At 39.4% G+C, this 26,724-nt stretch overlaps 1 protein-coding gene across 2 annotated transcripts; it reads right to left on the minus strand.

The window, feature by feature from the left end:
• Positions 1-26,333, minus strand: rapgef3 (Rap guanine nucleotide exchange factor (GEF) 3). Of its 2 annotated transcripts, none has more exons than XM_088289333.1 (27): positions 26,207-26,333; positions 16,167-16,211; positions 12,112-12,218; positions 11,750-11,871; positions 10,773-10,944; positions 9,399-9,483; positions 9,131-9,191; positions 8,829-8,905; positions 7,453-7,599; positions 7,273-7,373; positions 6,989-7,077; positions 6,805-6,883; positions 5,805-5,955; positions 5,015-5,097; positions 4,903-4,933; positions 3,720-3,795; positions 3,437-3,574; positions 3,269-3,366; positions 3,022-3,147; positions 2,617-2,798; positions 2,102-2,192; positions 1,957-2,007; positions 1,738-1,825; positions 1,585-1,649; positions 1,431-1,485; positions 1,227-1,298; positions 1-438 (listed from the first exon to the last, which is right to left on the minus strand). In XM_088289333.1, the coding sequence occupies exons 1-27, from the start codon at positions 26,240-26,242 to the stop codon at positions 320-322; spliced, it is 2,547 nt and encodes an 848-aa protein (XP_088145459.1). In that variant the 5' UTR covers positions 26,243-26,333; the 3' UTR covers positions 1-319. The 2 variants fall into 2 exon arrangements, with proteins under 2 accessions (XP_088145459.1, XP_088145458.1); XM_088289332.1 differs by lacking the exon at positions 26,207-26,333 and adding an exon at positions 21,085-21,495.
• Between the last annotated feature and the right edge of the window lie 391 nt (positions 26,334-26,724).

Below are 26,724 nucleotides of genomic sequence, written 5' to 3' on the forward strand. Positions count from 1 at the left end.
TGGGGAAAATAATTTATTAAGAAAAACAAATGTATGAAATATGCATATATAGTACATGAACTGATCTATAAACATTTGTGCATAAACGACTGACCAAATAGTGAAACGCTGAATGTGTTCCTCTGGCGTTTTGTGAAATTGTGTGTGACTTCAGTCTACATGAACTTACAATATATACGATAAATAACACAAAAACAGTGGCGTGTCGGAAGGTGTGAAAGTTTGATTGTGACTCAGCATGAAGCAGTCTTCTCTACCTCGAGTCAATCCCAACAAGAGCTGAGTATTTTCCCGCAGAGTTTTTGCGTAGGTATGGATGCTAGCATTCTAGTGTCCTCGATAGCTGCGTTAGTTTGCGCTGGCTGTCGATCACATTCAGGTTCTGAATATACTGCTGGATGATTCTGGGACTCCGCAAAGGGAAGGCGTGGTCCGAGTCTGTAAGGATGGCGAACAACAAGGCAAGACAGTCACCAATGATTTAGTTCTTTTTAGCTGATAAATGTAAAAATGAAAGCGGTGAGTCGCAAGAATCAGATGCATCAAGGCCAGGTGTGGTACACCACTACTACTACTGGTAGTAAGCAGACTCCCCCTAGCGGCGTGTTAAAGAATCACTCCCTAAATACATATGGATTATGTTACAGTGGCTTTATAATATATTTGCTAAACAAATTGCGTGTTTTGATGAACAGTTAGGCCTATTACGATACTGAATTTTAATATTGCACTTTTATTTTGGAGTGAAAGGTTTGAGAACCACTGGCCTAGGTTACCTGCTCTCGTTTGGGGCACATTCAGCTTAATTCCCGCGAGAGGCATGACAATAATAATTGCATTACTAGTATGTGTAATATTTTTTGTAAAATGTATTTTCTATGTATTTTTCTAAAAGGGCAATTATGAATACAAAAGAGAAAATAAATACACTTAACAAATGACCAATTGGTTTCCTTTTTTATTATAACGAGCAGTTTCTATTTCTTAAATTTACATTGTGCATCGCAGCAAACTCGTTTCTTGTCTAGAATCATTTTCCGTGTGGCAATTTCAAGCACAAATATACTTCAGTTCAAACTGAGCATTTTTGGTATCACATAAACTCAAGACATGAATCTTAAAAAGGCCTTTGGTAATAAACAAATCAAATTTAACAGTCATAGAGATATTTAAACCAAACACCTGTCTACTGTGAGCCCCCCAAAAAGAAACGATCTATGACCTACATGTAGATATGCGAGAAGCAGGACCTTCCAGAAACATTCTATCAGCAAGGCCTCTCTGTGGCGATGAAGGCACTGCAGAAGGAGTGGAAAAGTGTCCGTTGATGTCATTTCGCACAGCTTTTCTTGGACCGGTACCGGTCCTGTTAAGACGTGTGTCCCAATACTTTTGTCCATATGCAAATTGTCAACATTATTAACACTCACCATGAGGCTGGCTCCGGCAAACTCGCACCATTTTCACAGTCTTGGCAATCATACGCTTGCGGGTGGAGGAGATTTAAGTTTGGAACAGGTGTCACAAGGCGGTATTTAGCATTTGTTCAGAAACTACAACTCAGCAAGCACAAGTCTGTCTTACCATCTTCTCAAAATTGACCAGCCGGTCTACCGTGTTGGGGTTTCCCTCGTGGATGAATGTCATATCTGGCGATAGACACAACATGCAGTCATTTCCGCCTGTAATGTCTCTGCACTGTACCGTTGCGGTTCAATGACGATGGAATTTGGTTACCTTTGAGTATGAGAGGCATGAAGGGGATGTAAGGGGGGCTGAGCTTGGCAACAGCCAGCCGGTAAGCTCGGTGGTTACGGGAAGGATCCTGGCAAAAAGACAGCAGACTTTGCATTAAGGGCCGTGGCCACCAGATGGTTCCGTTTTTCTCTTTTAAATTGTGAAAAAAATGAACATGGTAGAGCTACAAAGACACAAAATACTTTCAGTCCGACTTACCATCAGCCTCTCGTAGGCGCAGTAGATTCTTTTGGTCTTACCGGGTATTCTCTACATAAAACAAAAAAAGGCTAAAGATGAGAAACAACGGTGACGTTGCGCACACGCAAATGTCACTCATGAAGCGGAAGTGTGGAAGTGTCACCTCCCAGGTCTTGTAGAGCCGATGCACGGCGCTGTTGCTCAAACCGAACATCATGGCAAAGAACGAATTGAGATTCCTTTGTTCTTTTAATCTGAAAGGACACAAAGTCAGTTGGTGCAAAAAAGAAAACCGCTGGAGGCCATTTTATTTATTAAGTTTTGATCCGGTGAAATGGACAAGGTTCTGTTGTGAAGTTCCGTCTCAAAGGAACAGTGGCAGAATGGATATGCCGACTTAGCAGCAAGTGACTTTTTTAATTATTTCAGCATTGACGCAAATTCAAATGTGAACCCTTTTAGCTCCGAGCCTCAGATTCTGATGATTTCTTTTCTCATTTATAAAGCTCTGAATGCTCAACTGCAAGCACAATAATCTATTGTCGTTAAGATTGAAATGAGTTAAATATATTTGTATTTTTATGCTATTAACAACCATGAACATACATCTCCCAATTCACAGCATGTGTATGATCAGGATAGAATTTTATTTTATTTATTTTTTTACAAAGCTCTTACACGGCAGCGATCTTGATGAACTTCTTGAGCAGGATGGCTCGTTTGACCAGGTCTCCACAAAGGCACAGTTCGCTCACCACCCAGTACTGAACCTCGTTGAAGCGGCGCACAAAGCGCTCCAAGTTGGCTGTTAAGGCACCTGGCAACTTTTGACGTCCAAATACGTAATGGATAAACTCAGCCTGAAGATACGGGAAGAGGATTATCATCCTCAATGCGGCGATGAAAATACAAGAGGTGACGACATGTGTGAGTTCAGAATCACATCATAAGCTGGAAGCAATCATATAGAAAATTACAGTATTCAAGGAGTGGATCAATCATCTCAAAACAACTTTAATATTGCTTTAGAATTCTTATAATGACCAAGATTATTCTTGCAATTAACACAAACTGACGACCGACCTCGTGCATGGCGGTGAACAGTTCCCAGTCGTAGTCAGTGAGTTCACTGGCGATGTCCTTGGAGCACATGTGCTCAAGCGTGTTGGCACTTCCTTGTTCGGGACCCTGCTGCTCTTTCATGGGAGTCTGAGGGAAGAGAGACAGAGAAAGAGAGAGAAGATAGAGGATGTAGTAAAAAAAAATAAAAAATAAAAAAATAAATAAATAAATTGTTGTGTCAGAAAAGTTCCAGGACAAGTACCCTTACCAGTTTTTCGACTTGGCCACTGGTGCAGAGGAAGAGTCTCTCGTTGAGACCCAGCGCGGTGAACACGGCGGTGCCATCCAATTTCAACTCGACTCTTTCTGTCAGGGTGTTAAGGTTTTTACTAGCATAGAAAGAAAAGCAGAACCTGCGATGATTTGTGGTTGGCACCTCCTGCTGAGTTCATCTTGACCAGCACGTGATCTCCTCCAGGTTTGACCAGTGACAGCATCACTTCTTGGACGGACATGTTGACCGGCAACATCAGCGTGAGAGCTTGGTGGTCTGGCGTGTAAATCTCATACAACACTGCCACCACAAAGCAGAACGTCATCACATTACTGTGCTGGTACTGAATGGCCAAGACAACCTTTCCACATTGTTGGCCAAAAAAAAGCCCAGTTTGCGAATGCGCAAATCTGTCAGATTAGATCAGAATGTTTTGGCAGCTCACCTTTATCTTGCGCTCTGATTGGCTGTATCCGTCCAACAGGCTCCTCATTAAGAGGGAACCAGTCAAATGAGTAGTTCTGTTGAGGACATCAGAGTAACAACGGGAAATCAACACATTTCTATCACCTTTGCTTTAGTATAGATAAAAAAATATTCATTAATTAAAGGGGAAGTCAACCCCCCAAAAATTCTTAAGAATTGTTCTATGCAGCCCCACTAGTCTAAACGCGGCATTCTGATTAATATTGTAGAATATAAATTAAGAAGGAAAATCCATCTGTTTTTGTCTATTTGTCACTTGCTGACTGGAAATGACAATGGCTCAACTAATGACCAATCATGGCTCAGCCTCAGAAAAGAGGTGAGCCGTGATTTGTCGTTACCTGAGCCCTGAGCAACTGTGATGTCATTTTTAGTTGACAAAAAGTGACAAAATGGCCACGCCCTGAAATGGACAAAAGCGGGTGGATTTTGCTGCTTAACTCACATTCCACGAACACAATGTTAATCAGGATGCCATGTTACGAAAAGTGAAGGCGCATAGAATGTTTTATTGAAAATAATTTTCGGGGTTGACTTCCCCTTTAAGGTGTATGATTTATAGCCGAATGTACAACTAAAGTAGAATACATCTTTTTCAGGAGGCTGGCCAACCTAACAACCTGATTTTCAATTTGATTTGAAAACAGTTTGTGGAATCAGGTTATCCTGTTGCCATTATAAAATAATTATTAACTGTACAGGTACGATTGAAGTAACATTTCACACATTTCAGAAAAAGCACGTTTGAACTGTGATCCACACGGGAAATGCACTGCGACTAAAAATAAACATTTAGTCAGCTTGATGAAGGCGAGAGGATATAGAGCCGAAAGCACAATGAGGAGGTTGGCAAAAATACGCACATGCTATCTTAAAAAAAAAAAAAGACAGAGTCAAGTTTTGTTTTGCATTTCAACTTGCTCAGCTTGGCCACAATGAAAGGAAAGCTTGTAAAATCCTGATGTGAAGGAAGTAAAACATTAAATGACCTTATAATGTTCCTTTTGTCGTTTTCAGTTCAGTCAATACACTCGCCTTTGGTATACTATGTGTCGATTTTGAATTCCTCCGACTTTTGGAGAACATTCCACCAGACAGATACACTATAGCCAGAACGACAGACAAATAATTACATCCCTTACCCTGCCCAAAGAGTGATATCCATTCTCCAACCTGGTGAAGATGACAATGCACTTCATTAGCTGCGTTTTAAGTCTTGACTGCTTATAGGATGATTTGAGGTCATAGCATTACACTTTGGTTCTTCTTCTGTCCCGGAATTGATCTTTCAGCACGCCAAACAAACGGAAATTAGCTGCAATGTCCTTCTTCAGCTTCTGTTTGACAGCACACACAAAATATACAGTCCATATGTACTTTTAGAAAAACAGAATACGTGATTCACTTTCAATCTATATTCAATTGAATGCACTACAAAGACAAAAAATGTCATGTTCAAAAGAGAGGCAGGACTGGACTGCTGGCAGGCCTGTCTAATATTCTCACCAATTAACTACAAACCCTTGATGTAGAAAAGATGCAGAATGTGGCTCGTAAGCCCCTTCTCTTTATTCTCTGAATGGTTTCATGATATTAAGTACCGTTGAAGAAGAATCCCTAAAATTTGTTGCAATTGCACGTTGAGAAACATTGTTCTTAAATAATTTGCTCACACAGTTGTTCAAAGTGGTGGACCTCACCCGATCCTTGCTTGTGAATAGCGGAGCCTTTTGGGCATACTGCAATTCTACCCTATCATGACGACACGTTCCAGTTAACATGGAATGTTCCAACAGGTGTTTTTTTCGGGGGGGGTTTAAGCATTCTTCATTTTTCCCAGTCTTTTGTTGCCCTCCCTAAAGTTTTTGGCACATGTTACAGGCATCAAATTAAACATTAAATACATTATCTTGACCTTGTCGTGTATTCAATAGAAAGGTTTTGCAAATCATTGTGTTCAGTTTGTGTTTCCATTTTACACATCACACCTTCATTGGATTTGAGCTTTGCTTTACAAAAATATAAAACCGATCTCACGCCTCACCTCCAGAAAGGTTAAGGCAATGGGGTCTTCTCTCAGCAGAAGACCGTAGAGCGCGACCCATTGCCCGACCAGCTTCACCACCTTCTGCTTCGTGTTGAGAATGTAAGCAGCCTTCTCCTGCTCCGATCCCTCTGAGAGCTCAGCCTGGTAGGTGCCTCGCCGGTTAAGGAACATCATTTCCAGGATAAAGATTGACAAAGCTCATAACATCAAATCCAGTCGATTGAGCTGGTATACCAACAATATCAACTAATTTTTAACGGAGTTTTTTTTTTTAATTTCCAACATGTCAACTGCATTGTTTTGTAACACCCCCCCCCCCCCCGGGAGCGCCGTAGCCCGGATGTGTTCGTAGTGTGACAAAAGTAAATCCGTGAATCAAAATGCCCCGTTTAAATACATTTTTGGCATGTTTTAATAGCATTCATTTGAAACGTTTTTTTTATGGTTCGTGAAAACAGAATACAAACAAGAATGAGAGACAACAAATACTGCCAACCTACCTGTATGAAATAATAATAATAATAATAATAATTTGCCCTTTATTAGTCCCACAATGGGGAAATTCGAGATTCGAACCCAGGCCTCCTGGGGAGACTGGATCCTGAACGCCGCGCCTTAGACCACTCGGCCATCCTGGCAGAAATAAGTGGAAACAAGTATAAAGTCACACATAATGCCAAAATGAAAATTACACGGCACACTTTCTGCGTACGACTACTTTAATGTGTACAGATTTGATTTAAAAAAAAAAAAAAGTCACGGTTACCACTTCAAAATGGAGCTTGTCAAAAAAATAAATAAACAGAATTAGAATAGATGAGAATGTGACTCTCCTCAGGAAACTCCGCATATAAGCCAAATCTCTGTTTAAGATGGAGGGGGTTAACGCTCGTGGCAAATTTGCGGTTTGAGTCCACATTTTACGGAAATTCTAGTCTACAATTAGATCTTAAAGACTTCAATTGAGGCGGTTTGAACACCAATGACTTAAGGATATTGATGCTGCAGTGCAGGACACAGTTGACTGGAGGGCATGAAAACTCTGTGGGTGAGGAGGAAGTCGATCACACATGAATCTAGCAGGCAGTAAAAAAACAACAACAACAAAAAAAAAAAACGATCAACAATCAGGTGGTGATCTATTTGTCAAACAAACAAGAAGAGATGAGAAAACCTCTCACCGATGGCATCATTCCCGTTGGAGTCCAACTTGACAGTTTCCAGAAGGTGTTCCAGGATCTTCTCTGGCGTTCCTGACATCACGGTGTACCTGCACAGAACGAAAAAGAAATTTTTAACAAGATGAGTTCATTAGTTTGTACCATAAATTAATCGGTTTTAATTATTCATGCTCCTTGCAAACTACTGGAATTTAATATTATTTTCAAATGAATATATTGTATAGTCATTTGCAATTGGGCATTTATAACGGTATCAAAAGTAGATTATTTAGGAGGTCCCATACTTGTTTCCAGCTCCCCCCTGCTCGGCTGGGTTGGCACATTTTTCCAGCACCAGCACAGTTTTCCCATGCTCCTCCAGTCGCACCGTATTAGCCTCGACATCCTGAAGTCAGAGAAATACAATAAAATGACAGAACAATAAAAAAAATGATTGAAGTGGAGTGGAGCGTAAGTCAGCTGACCTTGAGAACTCGTATGAAGTCATGTTTGTCCACACGCAAAAAGTGACAGTTATCCTCCCTCAGGATTATCGTGGCGGCGCGCGGGGCGTCATTCAGCAAGGCCAGCTGCCCGAAATCCTCGCCCTCATGGAGGGTGGTCACCAGACCCTGAATGCACACACCTCACATTGTCAATGTGGCTTTTATATGTGCTGCATTAACCATTTTTTACACTGTTAATGAACCCGAAGATTCGCATTATAAACCCGTTTAACTCCTGCGACCTCGATTTATAAGATTTTAAGAACTTGTGTTAACTAGTCATTCATTTTAATTTTATTTAATAATATTTTTGTAATTTGAATATGCATGCATTCAGATGTCCATACACGTCCTAACCAGATGTATGGCAAAAATAGGTGCTCTCAAGAGATTTTTCAATGTTGTATGAAAGATCCGCTATCCTTTCCCAACAATAAAGGGTTTGAAGCAAAGAACCATTTTTTTTCCCAGTACAAAGGGCGCTTTTTCATGTAAGTGCTAAATTGGTAAATGGAGTGCACTTATATAACTACGCATGTTGCAAAGACTCACATTCATCCATTCACACATGTTCATCAATCAGTGGGGGGGCTGCACCGTTGCATGTTTGCAACTCGGCACACACGGATCCGCTGATTTTTTTCTTTTCCAATATTTTCCAAGTTTTGCAGACGGATCCCCCCTATTTCACTCTGTTTTAAAATGTTACTCTATGTCTACCAGCATTTCTTGTGGATTTTCTTTTTTACGTTTGTGGGGAAAAAAATTTAATAAAAAAAAAATTGAAAATAAAATGTGAATAATTTGGGGGGGAGAAAATTGAACAAACGGGTCACTCAGAGCCACCAGTTGCCCATCTCTGAGATATGTATCGTAATGGAATCGTATTAGTATCTTATCAGCTGAAAATTAAGACGTAATGCAGACAAGCTGAAGCTATCAAAGTGAACATTTAAAAAGGCAGTCAAGCTGATCATTAGTTTTACAAAAATAATTACACAATTTTAAAGCTAACGATAAATGCCATAGTCAGGCTAATAGAACGCATATTAGTTGTTGGATACAGACATCTTTGTCTAGGCTGGTGTACAATAAGGCTACATCATCGAAATAATAAAGAATGAATGAATGAATAAATAATTAAATAAATACATGAATAAATGTACACCGTAAAGTGAGCTGCAAGTAATTTTGGGATTGACCGCCCTCCCTGAATGGATCGTTTCTTTCTTTAGCGGTTATAAATTCGAGAGTATAATGGCAAACTGGTTTATGCATATGTGCATATGTCTTTCTGTGTCAAGTAGGAAATGAATCATTTTTGTTCAGTTTTATCATTAGGCGGAGTGATTTACCTTCCCGTGGGTGATCACATTGACAGAACCTTTCCAGATGATGTACCAGGAAGTGCCTTTGTCCCCCTGACTGAATACTTCAAACACAACACAAACTGAGTGAACATATTTCAAGTGTGAGATCAGATAACATGTACAAATTGTTAGAATTCATATCTCGACATGGTGACCATGACTGAATCTTTCATACTCATGGTACAAAGACTCTTGAATGCTCCTGATTGTACTCACGATTTATAAAAAAAAATCGTGTTGTGCTCCAAAGGGGGATGTGTGTACACGTACAAAGTTGGCCAACTTACAGACGGTACCGGCTTTAGCATGCGATTCAAACACCAGCACAGCTGCCAGCTCCTTCCGCACCTACAGGCACAGCAGCGACAATAGTTGGCTTCAAGAAATAAGAATAAAAATAAATAAATAAATCAAACCATGAAAGGGTTTGTTTCCTTCTAATAGGCACATCTTACAACTAAAGTGAAAACTATTGTTGCATAAGGAATACCAGAGGTGTTTGAATTATATCAAGGATGCCAATAACCGGCGAACGGGTCAATAAGAGTGACTGACCGAGGCGGAAAGATGGGCGGCGGCCTTGACATGGAGAAGCTCCTCATAAATGACTTCCAGGTCCTCAGCACTTCTCTGATTCGGACTAAACACAACAGGCAAAACATTTTGTTGAGATTACATTGCTCGGCTGATTTACATCTATTGTTTTGCTTTGACTTGGGAGCAAAAATTTGAGATAAGAGCACATATGGTAGTGAACTTAACTCACTTCACAATATGCAGCAATTTGGCACACAGTGAAGAATTCTTCCAAAGAGGCTTCAAGCGGTTTATCACCCCCCCCCCCAAAAAAAAAGATGTTTACTGATAAATTAAACAGTAAAAAAAGAGAATCAAATGTTGTTTAAACACACTTGGAATTTCCATTTAGTCTATTGCAAAATGCAAAACGACTGATACAGGCTAACAAACAGCATTGATGTCGGGGTGTTCGAAGCCTTTAAGTAACAGTTATTTGAACATAAACGCTGAAGCAACTTATGTAGACAGACAATATAGCAACATTCACAGAAATGTATTTTTTATAATGAGCCAAGACTGAGTATTACTGCAATTTGATGAGTTAGTGAAACGCTTCTGACAGTATTATACCCCTGTCCCAAATAGCGCACATCAGAAGGGGCAGCACTTAGTCCATTAAAATGAAGCAGAAATTATTGCAAAAACTGTTTATTCTTTACATCAGATTTCATTGGCATTACTGTGTGCCTTTCATGAGGTACAATATTATACAATATATATAATTTTATTTTTATTTTTTTTTTAGGAGAGGTTGGAACAGATTAACGGCTTTTCCATTCGTTTCAATAGGCAAGATTATTTCAGATAAAAGTGTTTTATGCATTTGTAAATGGAAAGTCAGATGTTGGTATATGCGCATGTGAATTTACCAACCTACCTACTTCAAAAGTTGGACATAAAATTAACAGAATACACCCAATTTATTGTGTGGCTCTATATACAGTACCACACTGAACGTTGGTTAAAATTATTGCCTTATCTACAGCACCGCATAAATTGTAATAAGTTATATGGTCCATTAAAATAAGGCAAAATGAATGCTCAACAGTAACAACAAAACATGCGACACTGCAGTTGTCAGGGCTGCTTTGAGGAACACGATAAAGACATGGAAAAATTGACAAGGCCACCAAATTCCTCAGAATCACAAAGCGATTGAGCTTAGAGGGTTTGACTGGAAAAACAAACACAGCCCCAACCTCGCCAGGAATTGGACTTAACATCGAACAACCTGTTCAGCGGTCTCCTGTGGACCGAGCTCTGGCATGTGCCAGCCTGGCACCAATGATTTGTGACGTGAACGTTGTGACTGGCCGGTGTTGTGTGTTATTCAAGCGCCATCGCACTGACCATTTCCGAAGGATCATCGTGAGCAGGGCGTCGGGGCCCAGCTGAGACAGCAGCGACAAACTTTCTTGCAGTTCGTCCTCCGAGTCCTTTGTTAGGTGGTTCAGTCCAAACTCGGAATCCAGGAAGCGGTAGAACTGCGTGTCTTTGTCGTGGAAGTTCACCTCATGTTTCACTTGGCATAGCAAAGACAAAGAAAACACAGGTGTACCAAATAAATGTGGCTAATTTGCCATGCGCGTGTTGTCCATTTGGGATATCGGAACACTGGATTTGGTGTTGTCATGGCAACAAGTAGTCTTGTTACAAATGAGCGTCGGCTGATTTATTGTAATGCGCCAAAATAACTTTGCAACTTTCAGTTATTGTAGCACTAGCATAAGCGCTAAATGCTATTTTTTAAGATTTTAACTCAATGCTCGTACAATTCAATATTTATAGTGTTTTATTACTCAAACAATTGTACCTTGTGCTTTGATTTTTTTTTTTTTTTTTTAGTAGGATCATTGGAAACAAAGTATAGAATGCCCGTCTCTCAAGCTGACTGAAAAGAAGTGTAAATCTATTCCAAGTGACCCACTTGAATGAATGATGGAGTGTTTCGCGCTTGATTGGAACTTTGTTTTCCAAGCAGGCAATGCGACTTCTCCGGTAGTTCGTGCATACTTGACTGGGTGAATTTTGTGCGCGCACTCAACTCACCACATTTTGAGCTCCTCAAGCATGTCTGAGCGCTGCCTGAGATATCATGAGTTGAATATATTCAAAGAAAATACCAGTTAAGAAGATTTGATGGCACTTTTTTTGCTTTTTTTTTTTTTTTGTCAGTGCATGTTCCAAGTAATCAGCCTTCCACTCATCATATTTTTTAAACTTATATTTCTCAAAGGTTATTTGGGGTAACCGGGCTGGTTTTTGTTCTTCCTCTTCATTTTCAATGTCAGTATTCCTGAAGTGATTGAAATGTCTCCATGTCCTACCGTGAACCAGGATTCCTTCGTCCACCAGGACCTGCCACATTCCGACCGCCTGGCTTCTCAACTGCAGGCCTTCATTTTGTCCCATCAGCCAGTCGACAAGTTCTTTACCAGTACAACATTGTCTATGACACACATTTGAATTTCAACGTGAGTCACAGAGCTTGTCATTTGGTATGGGCACCAGTTTGGAAATACATTTTTATGTAATCAATGTCCGTGTGTTAATGTAGAGGCGGATGTTTGGACTGTCATCTAAAATTTATACAGTACGTCAATAATTGATGATTAACTTGACCAAATCAATTTCTAATGTCCATCTCTAGTCGTTATGCATTATGAGACGGAAGCAACTTTCATGTTACCTGTAAGTTTTGAGGTGGTATTTCCTATCTCGGATCAAGTCAGGGTTCTTCACGACCATCACGCTGTACACCGACCGTGCGGCCTTCGCCACGCGCTCTGAGAGGAACTTAAACACACAAAGAGGAGCAGTGAGTCATGAAACACAGCTACATTCATATCGGGGTATAAATGTGACATTTGGTTGTGTTTTATGATGTCCAAAGGCAAGCTGAGAAAAGCTGGGACACGCATGGTTTTGTGTACTCAGTCTCAGCGCATACGTGTGAGCGAATGAGCCCACATGACAAGAGCACATGTGAAGGTCTTTGTAATTTGTGTTAAAAATGTCCTCACAAGTCCGCCTGACACATAAAGGCATCCCGACCACCATCGGTTCGTTCTCATTCAACTTGCCATTTAATTCCTCCTCATTCCCCCTCGCATGCACGCAACCTGAGCGGGTCCAAGACCTGAAAAGACCTTGAATGGCTGGAGCCCGGTTAGTCACTGGTGCAGAAACAAGTATTATGTAACAAGAATGTGCGTCAACGTGGTTAGCCTGTTTTTTTATTCTTTACACTTGTTAACACACCAACAAAACGAAATGGTCATTTTGCTTCAACCTCGTTGTCTCATCCCGTGTTCGGGCTTGTGATTCTACAAGCAAGACGATTGTTTGTTTGTGTGGCAGATTTCCCACCAGGCATTGCTGTTTGTCCAAGGTGGTAACACTAACCTGACTCGCGGCATGAATATTTGGACCAATCATGTGAAAATAGATGAATGAAACAAGGCCAAGAGAAGAAGCCAGAAGACAGCTGGGATTGACTCCAGGATGCCGGTGTGAGGATAAACAGTTCGGACAATGGAAGGCTGGATAAAGGTACTTTGAGCAAATTTGTTGTTTCAGAAGTGCGTATCAAACTGGTAGCCCGACTTTGGAATGTGGGAGGAAGCCCCTGAACCTGCACAAAACCCACACAAGCACTGAGAGAAAAGGCAATGACTTAGCCAACATTCACACAATTCACCTGAAAATGCTAAACAGAATTGGGGATTTATCGTGCATTTATCGTTATCGAGGTAAAATTGCTCAATTTCTCGCGATATTGATTTGAGGTCATATCGCCCAGCCCTATCTGACACACATTTTCTTATCTACTCTAGCCAATTTAGAGTCTTCAGTGAAACTAATGTACAGTACGTGTGTTTGCAAACCGACGAAAGTCTTCAGTGAACCTGATGTACGGGTTTTTGTTAACACCAACAACTCGATCCAGTCCCTTGTCACCTTAATGTTTTCACAACACCAAAGACAATTCTGAAATCTTCAATGCACCATGAACAGATTTTAGTGGACAAGCCAATTCAAAGGTTGTGGGTTAATTCCTGAGCATTTGTGATCATATCGACGTGTCCCTAAACACGATCGTGAACTACCAGTTGCTCCTGATGCTGCGTCAACAGCTGGTAAACTAGAAGACAGCCTTAGAGCCCATTGAGTACCTTGCAGATAGAAAAGAGCGATACAAAATGAAAGCCCATTTATATATTCGAGTTCAAGAGCGTGAGTCATATAATATAAATATGAAGAAAATCGCAGGGAACCTTGGTTGACACAAAAATAACATTTCGTCTTTGCTCTGTGATTGGATCAGGAATGGTGACGCAAATCTGCTCCATGCACTTGAAGCAGTCTGTTCCCAGACCTGCCGTCCCCCAAATAAATCCACCCTGTCTTGCCCGACTGCAAAGATGAAGTCATGAGGACAAGGTACATTAGCGTTTCCCAGGGGCCCATTTCCCTTTTCGATCCCCACTGGGACATTCTCAGGCACCAACTTCTTTTCATTTTTTTTCCCAAGAGACAAACTTTCCATTACCAAAGCAGGCTATTAGAAAAACACCATTAAGTAAGTCATATTTTATTTTGAAAGCCGGTCGGGCTCACACTGAATCATCCATGGGTGCAGACGCTCACGTTCGAGCCCAAGTCAAATTAAAATGCTTTGTTTGCTGTCCAGAAGAGTTTGGTGTGGATGTAGCTCAACTTTAAATACTGTTCTTTGAACACAACAAGTTGAGGATCCATTAAGTGATTTAATGCCATGTATGTTTTTTTTCACAAATACGGAAAAATTGTCTTTCTGCAAATCTGGATTACATGCAACATGAACCACAAGACTAATTCTATGGATTGTAGCATATCTTTTTGCCAGAGAAGGAAAAGAGACTTCAGGCTGCAGCGGCTAAAAGGAATCAGTATTTCCCAAGGAAGGAAGACAGGCACAATGGGGGAAATGTTTAAAATGACTCGTAAGAAGCAACTCGCTTGACGCAGCTAACCCGTTTTAGAGTGACGTTAAAGGGTCAGATGGAAAAGCCCCCTCCTAATGGGGAGCATATTGCCAATCAGCATTTCTGAGGCATACATAACATACGTGAGCCATTCCGGAAACTTCCCGATTTGCTCCACTTCATTTCATTAATTAGTTACTCTCATAGAGGGAGATGTTCATTATCGTACATGCTTGGGAGCACTTCATAGCCGTGTTGCAATTGTCTACACGTCTGCAGCAGCATGTTGCCTTTGTGCATTCCTTGAGTCATTAGTATTGTTGGGTGGAATGACTCCGCCCACCATGTCAACACTGTGTGATTTGACACGGAGATTTGAAGGAGAATGGCACACTTTTTCCAAGTACAGTAGCTGCATTTGCGCGACACGAGTTAGACTGCTCAAATGACGCTTCAACAATGAGTGTGTGTGATCACACCATATGGTCTTCATGCATTGCAATCATAAATCAATATTTTTATAATCATTTGATTAGAGTCATGTAATACATTAACAGGATATGGAATTTGGTTCTGGTATAAATTGTATTGCAAAATTTGGATTAAGATATTTGATTAGTTTCCGTTAATCGTAATAATCTTGACCTTTGATTAATTTCTATTAATTAATTAAATATTACTAATTTATACTTGGTACATGACCAGTGCCTGACGAATACAATGTGTCGGTTGTTGGCCTGTTTACTTATCCAAACATACATTGTCAAGCTTGCCAGCATCCCTATTGTCTAAATGAATTTATAGCCTTCTGCCACTCCTCAAAATGGTCGCAGAGGATAAGGAGAGGCCTCAGATTTCAAGTAAATTTCCAGAGGAAGATAGCAATGAGCCACTCTGCTTGGGCTTTAAATTATCCGATTACGAATGAATTGGATTCTTATTGCGATATACAGATGGGTAAGCTTAAATATGACAATTTCTATTTGCTGCAGTTTTATCGGCACTAATGTCTGCTTTTGATTCAAATTGGGGGATTACTAGTTGCAATAAATCAATTTCTTACCATATTATCCATTTGAATTGCCTCAAATTTCAGACTTTCCATTTGCTACAATTTAATTTTCACTAAGGTCTAACGCAGGACATAGGCGTGTCTCCCTTCAATTTGAACATAATTCCTAGTTCCTCCAAGATGTTACAAATGCACTACATTTATAAAAACAGCAAGTAGGTGAGTATTTCAGTGAAGAACGGAGCACAGGTTCCAAAAAAGATGACATCACGAGTATCGAATCTCGACTAGGCGGGGAACACTTTAAAGGGAAAGTCAACTCAATTTCTTTTCTTCACAATAAGACGTTGTATGTCCCACAACTCGCCTAATCACGGCTTTCTAATTAGATTACTTTTGCGCCATTGTCTTGACTCCAAATAGTATTCTCTCACAGTGCCAAACCTTGTTTATCAATATGCTGCTGCTTCTTCTCTCCTTACCACTTTGTTAAGGCAAGCTGAGATAAAGAGCAGTGTTAGGGGCCGAGCCCAAGATGACAAGGGGGGGTCAATTAGCAGTGAGCACTCAAGTGCCCTTTATACTCCTTATGAGTGCCTGCCTTGCCAGGAATGCGCTTTCCAAGACTTGCATGTTCACTGGCACAGATATTACACACAACAGAAGAACAAGTTCAGCACATTGAGAGCATGTAAGCGCTGCACAGCTACACCCGGGGAACTTCTATCTTCGGGCCACGCTTGGGGTGTTGTTCCATATACGCACCTGCTTCATTGTGTCCTTTGAGTCCAGCGCCTCTGGAAGTGGAGTCTAAATGAATGAGAAAGGGAGGGATGTTATCATTCATGAGCTACGTCTGCATATCTAAATAAAGTTTGACCAAGGTCAAGCAATCCAAATTTAGGATAAGGGTAACAAGTAACACAAGGGCTGTCCAAACTCAAGGTGTTATACAGAAAAATTTGAAGGATGCAAAACACACTCAAATCAATTAAACAAGCAATTAATCTGAATATTTTCTAGATAGTTTGAAAACTACTACTTGACAGTTTTTTGTTAAAGGTGATAAGGCAAATAGGATTTAAGGAATCCCACTAGACCAGATCCACCCGTGCGCTGAACAGTGATCAAGTCTCATTTCCACATTGAAAACCAAAACAAGAGAAAACGAGAGTAAGCGAACCATTTTTGAGTTATTTGAGGATCATTAATGTTCATAAATCGGACCTGGAGAAACAGCAGAAAATGGAGAAACAATTTTTGCTTCTGAAATTGAATTATCTTTATTCCCCACATTATTAATATTGTTATTATTAGTCATAATTTCATTATTTGTATCCTTGCATATCTAGAAAAGATCGACAATATATCACCCAATTTATTAGTAATAGTGAAATCATCCATTTTTACTCTGCCCACCACCACCAACGAGCTTCGTATAAACCGCGGGCCACTGAAAATAGTTGACGAGCCGCAAATACCCCCAGGCCATAGTTTGGACACCACTGACTGATAGTATATCTGTTTGATTTTCTACTGATGCCATAAAATCTTTAAAAAAAAAATGCTAAAATTGTACCCCTTGACAATCTGCATGTGTGAATTATTCACTGCAAAAGCTGGGTTGTGTTTGTATGTCAGCTGGTCAGGGCTGAATCATGATCGTCAAAAAGGTGTGCTTGGTATAAAGGGTATAAAGCAGGGGTGTCAAACTCATTTTTGTGGACGGGCCACATCGTAGATGTGGTTTCCCTCAGAGGGATGACTGTGAACCCACATAAATTGATTGGAAAGCAAGTTTTGAAATCAGAAGCTAGTAAGTAATTTTTCAACAATATTTCAATTTATTTTAAAAGGGGTGGATTGGTGACAAATAAATGGCAATATCTCATATCTCAGTGTTGTTAAAAGGGAAGAAAATATGCTAGAAACTGGAAGTTGATGCAGATGATTTGCCCTTTGCGGGCCACATAAAATGAGGTTGCGGGCCAGATCTGGCCCCTGGGCCTTGAGTTTGACACCTGTGGTATAAAGAGAAGCACCCAAAGTTAAATGCCTAATTGGCAATATTGTCACTAAAACGTATTTAACAACTTTTCCATCCTCTCTTGCGACTAGCTTTTTGAAAAAAAAAAAAAAAGAATGTCTGTGACTGACTCCGAGTTTCACGTCATGCACACATCAACAGCGGACTCATTGATGAGTCAGCCTTCATGTCATATCTCAGATGCATCGGTTAAATGTCGCCTCTCCTGCATACACTTTTGTATTTCCTAATCAGTCATGCTAAGGTCACGCAACGAATGATGGCTGGCCGACTAATGGTTCTCATTGTTTGCGCTCGGAAAACATAGAAGCTCGTTCGCTGCTTAGTCTAATGAGGTGCTGAAAAGACATCATGTACACTTTTATTTAATGGCGCCGTAAAACCACATATAGGACATTTCGTCTTTTTTATTAGGATCTGGATCAAATGATGCATGAGGCATATGCAGGAAATGTGGAAAAACCAGTTTGACCCCCATGGACACACAATCACACCTTCAGGAGACTGGGGAATGTTAAGTATTTTGGCCTGTATACCGGATGCGACTGCAGGAAGGAAATGCAGTAATATTAATTATGAATTACAAGAAACATATGGCTGGCCTGGCACATTTTGGTCAATTTCACTTTTTTTAATTTTTTTTTTTAACAGATCTATACTGCTCTGTCCGCATATGTGGTTCCTGTTATTTTCAAATTATTTACCAAAAGTGTTAAAAATGTCTTGCTCTGTTTGACAATGTCATTTTAATGGTTGAAAAAACATGCCATTTTGGGAGTTGTCTGAAGAGTGACGTTCTAATTTTATTTATTTATTTATTTTTTACAAGGATTTCGCCTGCTCCGTTTGACAATGTCATTTTAATGGTTGAAAAAACATGCCATTTTGGGAGTTGTCTGAAGAGTGACTTTCTAATTTTATTTATTTATTTATTTATTTATTTTTTACAAGGATTTCGCCAGACCAACGCCAGCGACACACTCCACTCTTCAAAAACATTGCAATTGTAGGGTCAAGACTGAAAACATTTGGGTTAGTCATTATACAAATAAAACATAATTCAGCCTTTATTTCCAGGTGTTAGTGAAGCCCTCCTAGATTGCAGTTGATTATTTTTTACAGTATATAGTACACCCTCACATACTTGCAGTTTGGCCCCTGCTGATTCATTTATTCACATATTTATAAAAATGTTTGGACTTGTTTTTTTCTTTTATTTTTTTTATAGGGGGGGGGGGCAACCCTCTCTTCATGGAAAACACCTTATTGACTATATATCTTCATTTATTCTCCAAAATTCTGTTTAAACTTTTTTTAAAAAGTCAGGAATTTGCCCAAAAAGGTACATAGACAGCCTGAAGAATTCTGGAACAGTTTTATGGACTCATGAGACAAAAATGAAACTTGACACAAAGTCATGGAAAGGTTGTAGAAAATAAGGATCTTTATGTAAAAATGACGATAAAAATGACCACATGACTTGTATCATTTAGCAAATCGCAAACTTGTTGAATTGCTGCTAAACGACTAAAGATTGAAATGACCAAAGTGCATGGAAGCTAAACTTTTTATTTCTGTCACATCTCATGTTGCTTTTTCAGGCTGGACTTTTGCCCCGTTTCTGACAGTGGGCAACTCGGGCGGACATCCTCCGTGGCGTCAACTTTTCTTGCGTGATTTATTATGTAAGATTACTTGAAGAGACACAACATCCGCATATTCGGATCAGCGCTGCTTGGAACAAAGTGTGTTCCATAAAAGGTGTCGCTGATTGGAGAAAAAAAAAGGTTGTTGAATGTAAACTCTAATAAGATATTGATATTAAAAGTCTAAAAGTAGAACAAGTTAGGCATCTGAGTGTTGCCTCCCCATGTGACCTGGAAATGACAATTTTCCTTCTGTACACTCCTCTACAGGCTCTCCAAGAAGGGAGTGTGAACAATAAACAATACACTATTTATAACGGGAGTTTAATACCAAAAAAAACAAAAAAACTTTGGTTGTCTTCCTGTATCCACCCAAAGAGCTGCACAAAATCAGCTTCCAGAAACGCCTGCAGAGTTTCGGACTTGAACTAGCACATGGAGGTGAAGTGGTCACGCGATTAGAAAAATGTCTTGTTCATTCCCTGCCCACAATAACAAAATAATTTTTCTAATCCAATGAAATGTTATGGGCTAAAATGCAAACATTTTGAATAGTGCAGTTTCGTAGAAAATAGAAAAAACCTTTATATGGAGTTGCTTTTTAGAAAAGCATAAAATACATATCGTAGAGTATATGCCTCCAAGTTTTTTTTTTTAATCATATACGATCTAAACTATAGTCTTTGGAATGTCATAATTAGCAATAAAAAAAGAAAAATGAAAAGATCTTTTTTTTTTTAATTATTGAATATGATTTTTTTACATCCCGTTATTAAAGGTCCCATGCCAGATAATTTGGGCTGGAAAAGTCCACAACGACATTTTTCAAAGCTATTTTAGTTACGGCATGCAAGAGTTGAATTTATTATTAAGATTTAATAGTTGCAGGTATGTAGCTTCCACATATTTTCGTTGTGTTGGCTCCCTTGACATTCAGAGCACTTTTGGTGGAATTGCGCCCATCCACGGTGCACTCTGAGGCAGCCACAGCAGTGCGGTGCTCTGCTCCCCGTGGAAGGAGAATGTACCCCCTCTCCTTTTTTTTTCTTTTTTTTTAGTCCACCCCAGCAATCTGAGGCTGACTGACTAGGAAATGCACCTTTGTGTATTTTTTTTTTGTGTGAAATGTGTCTGAACACATGCAGCACAATTCTTGTTTCAAAATGATTAGGAGTTTCTCCCAAAATAAATTGAAGCATTTTATTCCTCAGGTCTTATGAGGTTAGCAGCTGACAAGACACAGGCGCTTTGTCAGCCATTTTTTTGGGAGTTGACAGAGCATGTTGTAAACACAAAGTGGGCATGTATTTCAATGATAAATCTACTTCACAATTACCGCAAACAAATGTGCTTGTTCTGCAGGCATTTGCCTTTCAATGCCTATTGCATGCAAACAATATCATACAACAGTGAAGAAAAAAGTGATTTGATGCCATGGGACTTTTAAACAAAAGGAAATTATTTCAAATTGACACTGTTGGAAAAAAAAAACTTCAAAATTGTCAAAAAATGTTGACCACTGTTTTCCAAAGTATATTCATGGAGGACGACACAAATCAGACAATAGTTACTGTTGAAAGGCCGAAATTCTGATGAGGACAGTTTTAAGTTAAACAATGTTTCTAAACAATTAATTGATGATCGATTAATTGTAAATAAATAGAATGTGCCACCTCTACATATACAAGTAATATTTAACTACCAAAACGACACATGGTATTTGTGTTGTATCAAAAAAAATGTCATTCGGAGGCAATTAAAGTGATAATAATTCTCCTTACATTAACGTTACACATTATTTGTTATCCTTCCATAAAATAAGAATGCACTGTAGCCTCGATTCTATAATGGCATCTATAAATTACTGTTATGTGATGACGTGCATAAACGACACGTGTAATGACTCTTGTGTCATCACATTTGAACGTGTAATTTGCGTGCAAAATACAACAATGCGTCCTTTCAAGAGTGCAGTTAGAAGTGTACATACCCAGCTGATGCCGCGTATGGTCGGCGTGTCGACTGAGCCTCGGTCCGGGAACACTTGATAATTGTAACTCCTGAACAGATGCATCTTGTTTCACATCTGCACAGTCGAGCAGAAGAAAATCGGGAAAGTCCCCCCCCCCCTCCGTCACGCGACTCAAGCACGGGGCGCGCACACCCTCGTCGGAAAAAACGGAACCACGGTACCGCTCCCGGACTTCGTTGGCTCATGCATCCCGAAGTTGGACTCGAGTGTGCCGAGCTTGGCCAGGTTGTCGTGCTGCGTCACTTTTGAGACAATCCTGCACAGGAGTGGCGAGTGTGCGTGCTCGCGCAGTGCACGCGTTGGCACGCACGTGACCTCCGTAGGTCTTTAACCTCACTACTTACGTTTTAATGATTCAAGCAGCATGACAGAAGGCGTTTGCTTTTAATAGTCATTTAAAATCAAAAGTCGAGTGCGGAGTCATCAAAAGCATCACGTGATCATCACTTTACAGGGTGGTCCACGTAACGTTTGTTTACTAACGGCGAGGTATGTAACGCCTCTAGAAGTGTTACAATTTATTCCGTTTGATTCTTTTTATGGCCGACCAGTGTTTTACATTAAGAGTTAATGTAATTATTGACTTTACTACTGCAATGGTGATGGATAATCGCACGATTTACAGTAAGAATCAACAAGTCACCACCTTTAGAACAGAACGGAAGTCCGTCGTAAACCCGGGAACCTTCTGTATCTGATGTTGATTTGATAATTTTTTTCATTAATATATATTATTAAACCACAAAAAACGGAAATGTCCAAAATTGATCTGTATATTATTTTGGCTCTCAATCTCTTCCTCACATAATGTAACGCTTGTGTTTTTGCCAACTTCCTCTCTCTCTCTCTCCAACTCTTCCCTCTCAGCTGAACTCTCAGTTAAAAGGGTCAGTACAAGCAATGGGCTTACAAGATTTTATTCTGCTCCGAGTGCAAATATTTGAATTCTATACATGCAGTAATTTTGTTAGTTACAGACAAAAACTCACTTCTGGCCTTGCTTTGTCTGTCCTTTTTTTAAAAAAAAAAGAAATTCTCATCCTCTGTCCCAAAAATGGGCGTCAGTTCTGTCCCTGGGATAAAATGCCCATCTCTGCTTATCCTGAGCCTATTTCAGCTGACTTGGGGCAAAAGACTGCACTACAAACTTAAATCAAAACAAATGATATTTACAAAGGCGCATGGTGGACGGTGGTGGTTTCCACATCCGCCTCGCAGGTCAAAGGTAAAGGGTTTGTATCCGGGCTGCAGCTTTCCTACGCGAGGTTTGAATGGTTTTCCCTGCGCTTGTGTGGGTTTTCTCCAGTTACTCCTTTCCTACCACGTCCTGTCAGCATAGATGTAATGTTAGCAAGTACAAACTGTTCAAATATAAACAAATATACATGGAATTTGACACATGTGCTCTAAATTGTCCTTATGAAAGTGAATGGTTGTTTGTCTTTATGTGCCTCGTTTGGCTGGCGAACCTAATGATACGGGACAGAAACATTACGAGGATAGTCAGAGTACTACAAGAAAAAAGTTGAAAGTCATATGGAATGCTTAAAGGTGGACAAGCTAACCACTTGTCAGCCCAGATAAAGGGAATGCTTCCAATGAAAATACGGTGCCCAGTTGATTCTTGAAGCTGCCTGAGGTAACTGTTGTCAGATGATGACCAGTCTCACTCGTCATGCTTATCATGTTGTCCCAGCTTTGGGTCAGATAAATATTGTGTTGGATGTGCTGACGCCAAAGTTAAGGCCAAACGACTGTGCCTGAATGTCTCAGCTCAAGCTCGAGACTTTCGGTTCACTTTTTCTCACGATTATCTGCACTTTGCTCTGCCGTTAAACTGACACTGCAGCTTTATTGATCCATAAAGCATTACGAGTGAGCTACCTCAAATGTATTTTAAGCACAAAAGCAGGTGAGGAAACACATTGTTGCTTGGCTCGCAAGGTGTTGCATCAATCATAATCAGAATATAACACATGGTCAAAAGCATTTTGGAAAACAACACAACGGTTTTCCGAGTAATCGCTCAAATGTTTTGTTTAGGGTTCTTTCCGGAGTGAGTAATCTGAATTTTTTTGTTTTATTCCCGATGGGCCAGGCTGCAATACGCTGCTCAGGTCGCTTCTCTTGAACGTCCATGTTTATTTCATGTATTTCTTATTATGATCACATTACGTTGTACATAACACTGGCTGCCTACCTTTTTTCTGAGTGACTCCAACTCACAATAATTAATTACATGATTAGAAACAGTGGCTCTTAACTATATCACAACCCATCTGTACAAAATGACAAATTAAAGAGGCACAACACAATAATTTGTACCGGTAGCAAAGCCTGATGGGAAAGTCATCTGATTACGGTGCTGTTGTAATGTTAGTCAAGCCGCTAAATAGTACACCGGAAGTGGTATGACTAGGTTTTAAAATAAAAGCATAAACAGGAAGTGTGCCGTAAATGGCCTTAATCTTGCTCCCGAACATCGTTTGATAAATCTGTCTTGTAAAATGTAAAAGGTTTCATCCGATTTTATGGATACTTGCCTTTTAGGCCCCTTTTTCCGTTTGACCATTTTAACTATTGATGTTCTCCTACTGATCGTGAACTTGGAAGCACATTTAATTGTATATTTAAAAAGCAAAGTAATTGAAGGGAATGGTAAGATATTTACGATGAGACACTAATGAATGTAAATTTGTGTATCATTGAAACATCAGACGCTTTACATTTCCCATGTAAACACTTGCTGCCCTCTACTGTGAAGTTGCAGCTCAGCAACTTGCAGTCAATGAAAATGTCTTTAGTTTTGCATTCCAAGTACAAAGACTAAAAATGCAAGTGAGAAACAAAAACCATAAACACAAAAACTTAACCAGTGGTGGAAAGTAACAAATTACATAAACACCACTACTCTACTTTCTTAATTTTTTTTTATTTACATTTGAAACAGCGAGGTATTTTCTCCTCTGTCTATTGATAATTTTGCTCAAGGCGCTCTTGACGTTTTTCAATCTGCGCAGATGATAGAGAGAAAAACGAGTTTGTGATCTTGACAAGAATCACACCCCCTAAAAAAGAATGAATCCATGTTTTGATTAGTGTAAAAGTTTAGCTATTTTACACTAGGTTAAAAAAAAGCAAGATTTTTTCTCTCCTCCTTAATACAATGAATATATATTTGGTAACTTTAACATTTGTTCTGTAAGTAGCTACATTTTACAATTTCTACTTCCAAGTGCATAAATTAAACCAGTACTTCTTTTACCAGGCTTTTCTTTTTTTTATCACAAATATATAGTAGGGTGTGTGTGTACTTTTGCAACTGCTTTGAGCATAACAAATGTTCACGTTAAAATTATATACATAATTACATTAAGGGTGGGTTCTGCGGTTGGATATTTACGGTCATTATGTAATTTAGTGTGTTTTTGTGTGCAAATCTGTCTTTAGCGTGTGTTTATTTACATCCACACGTGTTTCAATTTGGAACCTTTGAGGAAGGGAGTGGGATTTCCTGTGACTGATCCACACCCATGGAATGTGTACTTTGCCAACTGTCTTTGGTGTGTCTGTCTTGTGACACACAAACACACGGATACACATTTGTCAAGCTCTCAGTGGAGACATTTAATTCGTTAACGGCATCATAAAGATCAGGATTATACTTATGTAACCTTTTACTAACCATCGACTAAATGGTACTGACACACACACAAGCACCTACACACATGTATGACTTTACAGCTAACACGGACACCATCAAAAATTCACACATTAACAATAAAATGCATGCGATGACAATGGGATTAACCCTTACCACTCTTAAATTAGAACAAATTATTGATCCTAACATTCAATGAGGGTAAAATAGTTGCCTAAAATATGTCTTGTGAAGTTTGAACAAAGTGTGTTAGATAAATGCATGTGAAAGTAATTATCTGAATTTTTTTTTGTTTTGTTGTTTTCGTTTTTTTTTGCAAACAGAAATTGTTAACATGTTCAGATTTTAATGGTGCTCAGAAAAGGCCATTACATTATTAATTCAGCTCCCCCTTCACATTTGCACTTCTCTAGTTTGAGAAAGATGCTACATTCCTGTATTTTCACACGGTAAGTGGAATTCATCAGACTTACTAAAATAATTATAAATTAATGCTCTGAACTGCAATATGTACAATGAGAAATAAAATGTTGCAGCCTTGGTTGCTGCCAGTTGCAAACAGCAAATGTGGTCATATGAGCAAAGCAGCAAGCATATAATAAGCTAGCAGTAAAATTGTTAGGGAAATTTTATGTAATACTAGTAGCCCCTTTGTATGCCTTTGCCTTTAACTCATTTACTGCCATTGACGGCTTAAGACGTCAAAGATCCATTTTTTTTTTTACTCGGCTGGTAGTGAATGAGTTAAACGGGCGAGAAGTTGAAAAATATATTCCCTTCACTTCTGTTACACAACACTGACGTAAATGTAAGATGAATGTGATGAAGCATTTTGATACGGTGATAACTATGTGCAGCCTAAAATACAATGACGTGCTGTCAAGTTGTGTGAATGTCACTAAACAATTATCATATATATATATATATATATATTGGTAGATTATTACTAGCAGAGTTACTTCTCTTTTTCAGGAACATTTCCATGACATTTAGAACATGGGCTTTCTGGAATGGAGTATTAAGACAGTACAAGGTCATAAAACTGCTCAGAAAACAACTTACCGCAAAAGGGAAAGGAATTGATTTGTTTGTTGTGCTCATTTTTACTTTTTGTTTTTAAAAGTGTTTTTAATACATTTTTTTAAATATCTCCAGGTGTTAAAACTAACACAATATAGAGTGTTCATAACTTAAAATAACACCACAAAGTGTAAATAAATTCAGTTTCCAATGATTTTAGCAAAAATTAGACTTCAATTTATGATAATTGGGGAGGACCAGAGCTCACCTTCAACTCGCACATGCACACTCAAATTTAGTTATTTTACCTCTCACATAGAATCACATTTGCAGATTAATTTGGAGCTAATGTCACGCAAACCATCTGTCAATCAAAGCTAAAGGGAGTCAGTAACTTACCGTGGGAGACTTTGTAACATTCTTCTGTGTGTCCATAGGTTTCCAAATTGTTTGTCTTGCTTTTTTTTTTTTTGCATGTCTTTTTTTTTAACAGCTCCTCCTCTGTTCCATCCTATATGGCAGAAAGATTATTCTCCGAATAAACAAGACTGTGTGATTTGTGAACAGAGTTTCTGCAAATGGCCTCCCTCTGATTGGCTGGGGAGAGTTAGCCTGAGGGGCATGAAGCATTTTCTTTCACATGGTGGCAACAAGTAGGTTTCTGTTGTGTAATTTGATTTAAAGCAAGGGGGGGGGGATGCATGCATTGAGCTGACCACAAACGTTGCACACAATTTGTTATTCCTTTGTTTTTTAGGACACATCAAAAGAAGGAATGCTGAATTAAGACCACAGCAGTGGTGGGTGCATTTTGAGTTTGTTTTACAAAGCAGCAGTGTTTCAGGTGTACCTTCAAAAACATTCACAGGTGCCTCTAACTTACATGTCAATGAATCACAAAGACATGTTTTTTCCCC

The sequence above is a fragment of the Idiotropiscis lumnitzeri genome, chromosome 3 (genome assembly GCF_059441095.1).
Source record: "Idiotropiscis lumnitzeri isolate Australia: NSW breed Sydney's pygmy pipehorse chromosome 3, RoL_Ilum_1.0, whole genome shotgun sequence".
Taxonomy (NCBI): Eukaryota; Metazoa; Chordata; class Actinopteri; order Syngnathiformes; family Syngnathidae; genus Idiotropiscis; species Idiotropiscis lumnitzeri.